This window comes from Dipteris shenzhenensis, unplaced genomic scaffold (genome assembly GCF_047967505.1).
Source record: "Dipteris shenzhenensis isolate YYH24624 ecotype China unplaced genomic scaffold, Dip_SZ_1.0 scaf0560, whole genome shotgun sequence".
Lineage (NCBI taxonomy): Eukaryota > Viridiplantae > Streptophyta > Polypodiopsida > Gleicheniales > Dipteridaceae > Dipteris > Dipteris shenzhenensis.
In genome coordinates, this window is record NW_028239866.1 from 62,602 (window position 1) to 75,436 (window position 12,835).

The window sequence follows — 12,835 nt, forward strand, 5'->3', positions numbered from 1 at the left end:
TCAAATCAAGCATGAAAACTAGTTTAAAACTTTAGCAATACAAGTAGAAACACTCGCAAAACCAAAGCTAACAAACAAACAACCTACATTGTTGAAACAAACTCACCTCTTGAAGAACTTTCTTTCTGGAAACCAAAGAGGGAAAAAGGAGAGAGAGGGAGTACAAGAGGTAGGAGAAGGGTGAGGAGTGGGAAATAGAGTAGGAGGTTGCTTGGAATAGATGGGAGGTCGTCGAAAATAGGTGGGAGGAGATTTTGGGTTGCTTCTTGAGAGATTAGGAATGGCGTTTCGGGTTTTAACCCATAGCGTCGCTATATAGCGACGCTCTTTCGTCGCTATATAGCGACGTTTTTAATTTAAAGCGTCGCTATATAGCGACGTTTTAAATTAAAAACGTCGCTATATAGCGACGGAACAGAGCGTCGCTATATAGCGACGCTTACTGTTTATTTTTTTGTATGGTCTCTTGTGAAGCTCAAACATGCTATGCTTATAATTGTCAATATCTCCTCTTACTATATAGCCTTACTATATAGGATTTTTTGTTTCAATCCTTACTATATAGCGACGTCATTCTTTTTATATGGCCTCAAGAGAAGCTCAAATTAAACATGCTATGCTCATAATTGTCAATATCTCCTCTTCATGCTTATGTTTTGGTTTTATAAGTGTAGATGGAAGGGACGAGTGGAAGCTCATCCGATGATGCACCAACGCCCGGGAGCACGAAGTGGCTTACGGAGAGGTTATATTGTCATTGCACTCATTGCAAGCGAGAAGTACGACATCAACGTCGTATTATCATGCGCCACTTGCGGATGTATGGGGAGGAGCCGGAACCAGTACCCCCCGTTGGTGTTGCACATGTTGATGGATCATCGGTAAGTCAAAGCTATTTAAGTTCGCAATCTTATTGTATACCCGAAAATAGAAGATCTTCTATTTACACGAATGAGCTTATGACAGGATGACGAGGGTGACGAGGGTACACATATACCTTCTCACTTTCAACAAGACTATAGTCTCCCGGATGACGACGAGGGTATGGTCGACATGATGGATTCCATTTTTAGGGGCACTACATCCCACGTACACGTGATGTCAGAGTCTGAGGTGAAAATGCGAGAGTTGCAATCAACACAATTGTACGAGGGTGCTAGGATGTCTAAACTACGCGGATGACGACGAGGGTATGGTCGACATGATGGATTCCATTTTTAGGGGCACTACATCCCACGTACACGTGATGTCAGAGTCTGAGGTGAAAATGCGAGAGTTGCAATCAACACAATTGTACGAGGGTGCTAGGATGTCTAAACTACGTGCTTGTCTCTCAATCTTGAATCTACAAGTACAGTATGGGTGGTCGGATACAAGTGTCTCGGACTTAATGAGGTTAGCCCTTGCATTAATTTGACTCATTATTTGGATATTGTTTGTTTTGAGAATCATCATTTGGATAGTGTCTTTGTCATAGGTTGCTCCAAAAGATGTTGCCTGCACCAAATACCATGCCCGCATCAAGAGATGAAGCGAAAAAGATGCTAACAATGGTGGGTATGGATTATGATACCATCCATGCTTGCCGTAATGATTGTATTCTCTTTCATCGTGAGCATGGAGATTTGGCTAGTTGTCCAAAGTGTGGGGAACAACGATATAGAGATGACTTGTAGGGTGAGAGGATACCGGTAAAGGTCTTAAGACACTTTCCCATCATTGCAAGAATACAACACATGTTTCGATGCAAATCCATAGCGGAGTTGATGACATGGCATGCATCTCATCGGTCCACTGATCACACATTGAGGATTCCCGCAGATTGTGCAGCTTGGAAGCACATAGATAATCAGTGGCCGGACTTTGCGAGAGAGCCACGCAACTTACATCTTGGGCTAGCCATGGACGGCGTGAATCCTTTCGGGTTACGCTCGACATCTTGGTCGACATGGCCCATAGTCGTGGTGAATTACAATATCCCACCATGGCTAACAATAAAAAAGGGACACCTCATGCTTGCACTACTTGTGCCAGGAAAGTACAAGGCAAAAAACATGGACGTGTACATGGCACCTTTGATAGAGGAGTTACAGATATTATGGAGAGGAGTGCAGGTCTTTGATATTTCCAGAGCTCCTAGGCATACCAATGATATTTTGGTTAGGGGTATCTTGATGTGGACCATGCATGACTACCCAGGATATGGAGAGTGCGCAAGTACGTGGTTATGTCTTTACATGTACAATGAGGGATTATGCTTTTTTTACTCTCTTTTGCACGCATGTCTTGTACTAACATATTCATGCACGCGTGCAGGACTTGTTACAAGTGGGTACCATGCTTGTCCTGTTTGTGGACCCGCTCTGAAATCGCTTGCACGCTACTCCAAACATATGAGGAAAAATGTTTATGAAGGTCATGCTCGATACCTTCCGCTCGACCATCTCGCACGTGGAGGTCAGCTTGATCCACCACCATCATATTTGAAAGCAAGTGATTGGATTCAAGCTTGGAGGGAGAATGGAGAGGAACCTCCTCCTGGTATGAACAGGCTATCGATCTTTCACGAGCTTCCTTATTGGGGTCAGTTACAAATCAATCATCTCTTGGATCCCATGCATATCTTTAAGAATGTGGGGGCTACCATTTGGGCACACTTGGTTGGTTCCAAGGACTCGAGAGGAGTGCGAGAAGACTTGCGTGCTTTGAATAGGATGTCTCGTTTGTGGCCCCAAGTGCATGCTTCAGGAAAAGTTGTCCTCCCGAAAGCAACGTGGATCCTCTCTACGAGGGAGGAGGCAGCGATCAAGGCAGACATTGCCTCTTTTCAAACACCGACAAGGTACATGCATTGCTTGAAAGGAGCATTTTCAAAGGACAATAAGCTTAGTGGCCTCAAGTCCCATGATTGGCACAAGGTCTTACAGGTATTCTAAGTAGAATTAGTGTACCGATAATAGTGATGCATTAGCATAATTATTATTATGTTATATTGTTGACATGATTTCATTGTTGCTTTGATAGTTCATCCTTCCAATTACAATAAAAGGGTGCTTACAAGAAGATGTTAGAAATGCTATATTCAAGATCTGTGGTATTGTGAGGTATGCTTACTATCAATTCGCATTATGTATTTTCTTCATGGACATGTGAAATAGGTGGATATCTCAAATATCTTACATATGCATGGACATGTGAAATAGGTGGATATCTCAAAAAGAGATCTCTATATCGAGCATCGAGAAGGCTAGGGTGGAATCCATCGAAGCCGTATGCTTGCTTGAGAAGCACTTTCCCTCAAGCATTATGACAACTCAAGTCCACTTGCTTGTGCACATAGTTGATGAGGTGGCTATAGCAGGTACCGTTCATAATCGATGGATGTTTTTTCTCGAGCGGTTTATGAAAACTTTAAAGGGGTTTGTAAGACAAAGAGCAAGACCAGAAGCAAGCATGGCAGAGGGATGGCTTGTGCAAGAGTCATTAGTATATATCACAGAGTTTCTTGCATCCACGGATCCTGATATGCCGCAAGCTTGGCACAACAAGGATGATGATCGCATCATTGGCGAGGTTCCCCAAGGAAAAGGGATTGAAAGAAAGATGAGCGAAGAGCAAATGGAGAAATTCAATAAGTTTTGTATCCTCAATAGCCCTGAGATGCAGAAGTGGATTGAGAGATATGAAGTGGCCAAAGCAGAAAGAATAAATGCAAGGACGAGATTTAGAGTAATGTACAGGCGATCACAACCATATCCACGAGATCTGGCTCTTCTCCCTACTCACATGTCACTTAATTGGCTACAAATAGCTATACGTAAAGCCGAACGTGATGGAGAGACAATAAACGAGCGCGAGCGGGAGTTATCATCTGGATGTATGGTGCATGTAAGTTTCTTATCTCTTGACGTAATTAAGTAATTATTTGTGGCAATATATGCTATAAAATAGGTGCATCTTCATTGTTTTAATGATGCTCTTTTACAGTACAAAAAGTACAGTGCATTATGGTCATATGGACGACATTTTCGCGTGGAACGCATCGATTCAAAGAGAGTCACGTATGATTGTGGAGTCATGGCTAACTTCACACAAGATAGCCGAGCAAGTGCTTCGGATACCAATCTTCTCTCCTCACAGTTGGATTATTGTGGAACCATATGCGACATCTATGAAATTGATTTCAGACGATTTACTATTTTCATTCTTGATGTAAAATGGTTTAGAACTACTTACAACGGTCCCCATGCGACAGTGAGAAAAGATAGTAGCGGTCTCTTTGGAATAGACTCCACCAAACATTGGACCGATGAAAGTGATACTTTTGTTCTTCCCGAGCACTGTGAGCAGGTGCATACTAATGATTTAATTAGTCGAAGCTTTCGTTTTTTAAGTCCATTGATATATATATAATTGACGACATTTGGCACGTGATTTTTCATCTTCAATATAGGTGGTTTTTCATCCGGATCGTTCTGATCCAAGATGGTGGTACGTGATCCAAGTTGCACCACGAAGTAAGCAGATTTTTGAAGATCGAGATGTGGATATGGAGATGCCTCTACCAATGCCGGATCCAATTGATGAATCTAGCGAAGAAGATGTAGATCACCATATGAGGCAAGAGGAAGATGTGCATAATGACATCGCACGGGAGGAGGATGGAGATCACGATATTGACGAGGAAGACAACAATCATCAAGATCAATCACCACACTTAAGCTTAATTGAAGAGAAGATGATCAAATACTTTTAGGTGAACGTACGATACTAGAGTACGATGATGATATAGGAGATCAACTTGGTATAGAGTTGGAGATAGACTTGCTTGGTGCCTTAGACTTGGCTCAAGATGAAACAGTTGATGTAAATGCTCTTATTTGATTTTTCTCATCTCAAACTTGGACATGAATATATGAGCTTCAAAGGCTTGATGTACATGCTCTCATTTTTTAATTCTCTATGAGCTCAAACATGTATGAAAATTTAAAAAATTTTGTTATTGGAAAAAAATAATTTTTAAGGCCTTTAAAAAAAAAAAACCTCTCTGTAAAACGTCGCTATAATATATTGTCTCAGTGTCGCTATATAGCGACTTTTACTAACGTCGCTATATAGCAACGTTTAGCAAAAGTCGCTATATAGCGACGATTTATGACACCTGATTTTTATACCGACGATTAACGCTAAGCGGGCGCTAATCATCGGTACGTAAACGTCGCAATAGGATGCGTGTGTAGTAGTGGTAGGATTACACTCAATCACATCTCAAAGTATGGAGAATGGGATGCGACCGTAAACATGGTAAGTGTTAAAGAGTTAAGGTTGATTGAGATACCTATGGATGTTCATATGTTTGAGTTATGATCCCGTTTTAATTTGATACAGGATGCAATGCCACACCCGCATATGTTGCCCTATGCTCGCCGTGAGGAGGCGAAGCGTCGGCGATATGAGGTGGGATCTTTAGGAGGGACCGTTACGGATGCATGGAGTGATGGTGATAGTAGCCCTCCACCATTACCTCATGAAGCCGTGGAGGAGGAGGTGTTTGATGATATGGTGCGGGATTCATATGTCCATCAAGGGAGGGATGATACCATGGAGCAGGATGATCTTTTTACTACAACATCGACTCCACTATTTGAGGGGTGCACATTCTCTGTTCTACGTGCCTCCCTTGAGTTACTAAACTTGCAAACCATGTATGGATGGAGCAATGCAAGTTTGAATGCATTACTCAAGTAAGCTTTAAAGTCTATTTTGCAAACATGGTGAATTATGCTAGTGGGTCAATTACTTGAATGCTTTTCCTCATTATTGGTCTTCACGTGCACGCTTCACGTGCACGCTATTGTGTAAAATGCTTCCAAGGAAGAATAAATTACCGACCTCAAGAGATATGGCAAGGCAACATGTGACCTCTCTTGGAGGATTAGATTACAAGTGCATCCATGCATGTGTCAATGATTGCATTTTGTTTCATGGACTACATAAGGATGCAAGAGAGTGCCCTACTTGTGGAGAGGCAAGATATAGAGCAGATCTCAAAACTTTGGACGTGCCTCGTAAGGTTCTGTGACATTTTCCCATAATCCCTCACATCCAACATATGTTCAAGTGCAAATCCATTGCGGAGCTCATGTCATGGCATTCCTCCCATCGATCAACCGATGGCAAGTGGAGAACTCCCGTAGACTCTCCTGCGTGGAAGCATATTGAAGACACATGGCCAAGCTTCAAGGAAGAACCTAGGAGCTTGATACTTGGATTGGATATGGATGGTGTGAACCCATTTGGTCTCAAAAGCACCTCTTACAGTGTATGGCCAATGATATTGGTGAATTATAATCTTCCACCCTCTATGGCTATTAAGAAAGGACATGTAATGCTGTCCCTTCTAATTCCAGGAAAACATAAAGTCAAAAATCCTGATGTTTATTTGGAGCCTTTGATTGGGCAAGAACAATAGCTCGGTCCTCAGAATCACCAGGCTCTCCAAAAACCTGTGGCTCCTCAATTGTGGATACTTTGGAGAGGTATCGAGGTGCATGATGTGAGCAGGCCTCCCTCATCATGAGACTTCAACTGCAAAGCAGTCTTGATGTGGACGATGCATGACTTCCCAAGCTATGGCGAGTGTTCAGGTAAGCATTGCACTTCTAATTATGAATAGGCAAAGGATGTGGCACCCTAAACCCACCTTCAACTCTTAATTGCGTCTATTGTTCAGGGTTTTTAATTGCATACACCATGGCAAGTCCTTCTCGGTCCGTCGTGGTATAATTCATTTCGGCATCATTTAGTTGTCTCACTACATTGGGTTACCATGCCTATCCTGTTTGTGGTCCTTTGCTAGTTGCCTCACGGGCAGACGCATTGAATAAGCTCATCTATGAGAATCACCATCGATTTCTCCCACCTGATCATCCTAGATATGTTGCCCCTTGGAATGAAGTCCTCCCACAATCACTCACCGTGGGAGATTGGATGAGAATTTGGGATGGTTCCACGACTCTTCCACCACTTGGCATGAGCCGTCGGTAAGGGTTTGTAACTATTGTGTGCTATATTGGCTGGAAATAAAGATACTCCATCTTTTATCGTTTACCATATTGGTCCCACCTCAAGATCAATCACCTGCTTGATCCCATGCATATCTTCAAGAATGTGGCATCTACCATTTGGGAGCATTTGAATGGGACACGAGATTCCGTAGGCATAAGGGAGGATCTACGTACCATAGGGAGGATGCGTGAAGCTTGGCCACAAGAGAGACAAAATGGGCGTGTTTTTTTACCTCGTGCACCGTGGAGGTTATCAAAGCTAGAGATGGCAGCGGTGAAGCGTGCTATTACTACAATTCGTACTCCCACTGGATGCATGAGGTGTTTGAAGGGAGCCTTTACAAAGAGCAAGAAAAGAGGTGTAGAGCAATTATATGGCTTGAAATCTCATGATTGGAACAAGATGCTCTAAGTAAGTACTTTATGTGCATAATATCTTTTTCCTTTCAAATTTGTGAGTGAATAATTATAAGCAACTAATCAACCACCTCCTCGTGCGTTCAGTTCATACTACCTACTAGCATTTCACGTAGTGCATCGAAGGACGTGAAAGATTGTATTTACAAGATGGGCGAGCTTGTGAGGTACTTTACATGATACAAAATATGATGCATATCAATGCTCCATGCAAGGTGTTCATATTGCTAATATGGTGTACTTTTTCATTTCTAGGTATGTGAGCTCAAAGGAAATAGATCCCACCACGCATGAGAATGCTCGAGTTATGTCAGTGGAGGTGGTTTGTTTAGTGGAGGAGACATTTCCATGTTCTATTCTCACAAGCCAACTACATCTTATAGTGCATTTGGTGGATGAGATTGCTATATGTGGTACTATACATGCATGATTGTTGTTCTTCCTCGAGTGCTTCATGAAGACCTTGAAGGGCTTCTTGAGACAAAATGCAAGACCCGAAGGTAGAATGGCCGAGGGTTGGTTGGTACAAGAGTCACTTGTATATATTTCTGAGTTTCTTGTTGATGTGGATAGCTCTCTCCCACGACTATGGAGAGATGATGAAGACCTAAGGATGACCTCTATTGTGCCTCAAGGGAAAGGATGCAACAAAGTAATAGACATGGAGTTGCATAATAGTATCAACCTCTATTGCATGCTTAATAGTGATGTGATGAAAAGATGGGTGACAAGATACGAGGATGCAACGGCAAGATAACAAGAAGAAAGGGCCCTCTTTCATACACACCACGGATCTCATGTGCCATACCCTCAGTATCTAAGAGCACTTCCAAAGGATATTCATGTGGATTGGCTACTTGATGAAATGGAGAAAGCAGAGAAAGACGAGGGGATGCATATCACAATGGAGGAATGGGAGTATGCTAGGGGATGCATGAGCAAGGTCGGTATATAGAATGTTATGCATAAGTTAGGAGCTTTCAATAATTTAGATTGCTTATTTAATTGATTTTTTCTTGGTGTAGTGCACTATGTTCAATGCTATAATATGGTGTGAGGGCAAGCATTTTCGAACACAACGGATTGATAATAAGAGAAACACACAAGATTGTAGCATCATTGCTAGCTTTGAGGGAGCCAATGGAGCCATGGATGATTATTGTGGCATAATCCAAGATATTATTAAGCTTGAATTTCAACGCTTCTTTGTGTATGTTTTGGATGTAAAGTGGTTTAAGGACGTGGTGGAAAGAGGCCCTAATGCAACTATCAAACGCTATGCAAGTGGCTTTGTAACTATTGACTCCACAAAGTTTTGGCAAAGTAGGAAGGACACACTAGTACTACCGCAACAATGTGAACACGTACTATGCACACATATAAAAATACTCACTTTTAAATATTTGATGCAAGGAAAATAACATGATTGTATTTGTGTTTGAATTAGGTTGTCTATCAACCAATGGTGGATAATAATAGATGGTGGCATGTCATACCTATTATGCCACGTTCCAAAGTGATGTATAGTACATTTACTAATATGGAGCGTATGGAGGATGATCATGGCCATGGATGTGATGATGACCATGATACGAGAGAGAAGGATGATCATGAGATAGGAGATACAGATATTGAGGCCATTACCCGTGAGGACGAGCCTACCATTGGTGATGCTGATTTCGATGAGCACATGAGTAGCACAAGTAGTAGTGGGTTGAATGTATTTGTAGATCTAAACACTTGTTTGGATTTTGAAGTAGATAGTTTGGCAAGGGTTGATCTCATTGAGGATGAGATTGAACAGTAGCCCATCATTGATATTGGCAAAACTATTTTACATATTGTCTCATTCTCCTCACCTCACTTAATTCTTGTATATGTGGGCTTGCAAAAAAGCATTGATGTTTTTGTTAAAATTATGTGCTTTGGTAATCATGCGCAATGTTTGGAAAGCAATGATGTACACCAAAATCTCACTTTCTGTATTCTCTGTTTTGCGTCTAAATACGCGTATAACTCCCAGTGTAAATGCGCTAATAGACATGCAAATAGACGCATTGATAAACGCAATGTTAGACGGGCCCGTATTTCCTCAGTGTAGATGTGCAAATAGACATGTTAATACACGTGCAAATAGATGAGCTATTAGATGCGCTATTAGACGTGCCCATAATTTCTCTATTCAAGCAACGCTATAGACGTGCCTGCTATTTTGCACTTCTATCAAGCGCGTCTATAGTTGCTTTGTGTTGTTGTGGGAGCTCCGTATGGAGACTTTGAGGGTTGGATAAATCCTACCTCAAGCAACTCTTGCAACTGAACCTTCAGCTCCTTGTTCTCTTCTTGAGATAAACGGTAGGGTGCCTTGACTAGAGGATCTGAACTGGGGTATATCCCACTTTGGAGGAAGCTCCCTTGGAAGCTTCTCAGGTAGGATATTAGCATGCCTTGTCAGCAAATCCTGAACCTCATGTGGTACATGTCTTTTGACTGCAGCTGAGTCATCCTCATGCTCCTTGATTACCACTAGATAAGCTTGACTTCCCTTCCTTACTGCTTTCTTTAACTGCATGGCTGAGAGGAGTTGGGGTAAGGGACCTCCCTTTTGCCTTGAAGCTTTCACTACCTCCCAACCTCCATCTTTGCAGAAAACCAACTGCTCATCATGGCTATTAATGAGCACCTTGTTTGCTCTCAGCCACGTTTGTCCAAACACTAGCTCGAAGTCATCCATTTCCACTACTGAAAACTCTGATCTGTTAAAGCAGCCTCCCACTTCAACACTTACCCCTTTGGCCACCTTTGCCACTACTTGGCCTGGGGTATTTATTGTTTTCATGACCTTCCCCTTGCTGATCTCTGATTTCAGTCCAATCTCCTTTGCCTTCTTGGAAGTGATGAAGTTGTGGCTGGCCCCACTATCCACCATAGCCGTACTATGTGTCCATTTACTGTTGTAGTAATAAACAGCAAATCTGAGGCTACCTTGTCTTCACTCATTGCTCCTAGAAGCTGGAGGGGTGTCATGGTCTGAGTGGGCTGCTCATTCTCTATTTCCTGGATGGTTTGTAGTGATTTCCTCATAGGGCAGCAGTCCCTAGCAAAGTGTATCCCCCGTGCAAATATAGCATCCGCTTCCTTTTGGGGCTGAATGACTTGATGAAGCCTTCACCGATCCCACATTGCTTTTGGGCTGAGTAGTGTTCACTTTGCCTTTACCTTTCTGAGCTGCAGTAAACTTGGGCTTGGCATGCTCAACTGAAACCTCCCCCATCGGTCCGTATTTCTTCTTATTCTTGCAGCCAAACCTCTTGAATTTCTTCTTCTTGAATGGAGGGATCCCTTGTTCACTTGACTTGGTCTTGGGCTTGTCTCTCGCCTCTGTGATTCTTCTCTTGCCAATCAATGAGGCGTTCAGCCACCTCGTAAGCTTCAGCCACCATCTTGACATGCTCCCTCATGAGCTCGTCATGTGCCCAAGGCCTCAGCCTTTTGATGAAGTAGTACAACCGATCAGCCTCACTCATCTCCTTGATCTGTAGCATAAGGGAGGAGTGAGCCTTGATGAACTCCCTCAGGGTTCCGGTGTGTTTGAGACTGTCCAAGGCATCCCGAGCCTTCCATTCAATGTTAGAGGGCAGAAACTGTAGCCTCAGCCTTTGTGAGAGCTCCTCCCATGTCGAAATGGTGTAGGTGTTGCGGTTGGTCCTCTCATCCTCCTTGTAATTCCACCACCATAGCTTTGCATCGTCCACCAAGTAGGTTGAGGCATGAAGTACTTGCTCTTCGGGCTCAACTATCTTGGCAAGGGCAAGGTATTGTTGCATGTCGTAGATGAAGTTCTCCAATACCTTTACCTCTCATGCGCCCTTGTAGGGTTCGGGTTCCTTAAGCTTTACCCGATGCCTTCCAGATGGTCCGGTCCCATCATCCTTCATTAGCTTGCTCATCACATGAGCAAGCTCAATCTTTGCTTCTGAAAGTTGCTGCTGTAACAGCCCCTGGCTGGGGCCTGCAACTCACTGAGCGCAAGTTCGATGGCCTCAAGCCTTGCATCATGTTCTTGGAACTTGATCTTGGTCTGACTCCTAGTATTGCTTGGTTCAGCACCATTGACCTCATTTGAGTCACCCATGAATTAAAAAATGGTTCTCCAACTGGCTGGACTGTCTGTCTGAGAAAACACAGACTGTGGGAAAAATTGTCAACTCAATTGACTCCCCAAACTGATCAAGTTGAAACTTTGGGTGAATTGACTCTGCTCAATTCTTTCAGCTCTGATACCACTGTCACGAGGGCAAAGTTCTCACCTCGAAATTTTTTCTCTTTTCCTTTGCTCCCCGGTTTGGTCCCCTACGGTGATCCAAAGAATCGGCTTGACTGAGTTTTGGGGTGAGCTGCTGAGTGGAACTCCACCTCACTGAATTCCCTTCACCTTCACAAAGGTTCCCTGATCATCTGATGCTCTGAAGAATGGACTGGAACTCCTTCTGCAAGCTATGGGATCTAAAGAAGCTCTCCGTCACCTAAAGCTTGTCGGAGTGCCTTGCAGCACAAAGATTTCCTGCCTACTTCCTCAAGAACCTCAAGACATGCGGAGAAACATGCCCGTGAAATCAGATTCCAAAAGCCCCAACTGCTCTGTCACGAGGGCAAAGTTCTCACCTCGAAATTTTTTCTCTTTTCCTTTGCTCCCCGGTTTGGTCCCCTACAATGATCCAAAGAATCCTCTTGACTGAGTTTTGGGGTGAGCTGTTGAGTGGAACTCCACCTCACTGAATTCCCTTCACCTTCACAAAGGTTCCCTGATCATATGATGCTCTGAAGAATGGACTGGAACTCCTTCTGCAAGCTATGGGCTCTGAAGAAGCTCTCCATCACCTAAAGCCTATCGGAGTGCCTTGCAGCAAAAAGATTTCCTACCTGCTTCCTCAATAACCTCAAGACATGCGGAGAAACATGCCCATGAAATCAGATTCCAAAAGCCCCAACTGTGGCTAGTTGGGACTAACTAAATTTAGTCGGGGCTAAATTAGCAGAACTGCCAAAATAAAATGGCGGTGCCTCCCTCGGGGGGGGCACTATGTATAAACCCTCTATATCATGTGCGTTCAAGGCCTATTTTTTAAATCCCTTAGTTGTAAATTTTTCATCAATAAAATGTACCCCTTTTCTATACAAATCTGTAATTTTTTTCCAAAATTATTTTAAATAGTCCCTTATGTATATTTATTTCTCTAAATTTTAGAAATAAAAAATATCCTTCTGTTGAACTCACGTGATAGGGTTACATATGATGAGTGACCCCCCCGAGGTGCCTCCAAAGATAGCGGACTGTCAAAGAAAATCAG

At 43.0% G+C, this 12,835-nt stretch overlaps 1 protein-coding gene across 1 annotated transcript; it reads right to left on the minus strand.

The window, feature by feature from the left end:
* Window positions 1–10,831: 10,831 nt before the first annotated feature.
* On the minus strand, window positions 10,832–11,311 carry LOC147878101 (uncharacterized). The gene has a single exon (XM_087372419.1). It carries the CDS (start codon window positions 11,309–11,311, stop codon window positions 10,832–10,834), a length of 480 nt encoding a protein of 159 aa, XP_087228545.1.
* Between the last annotated feature and the right edge of the window lie 1,524 nt (window positions 11,312–12,835).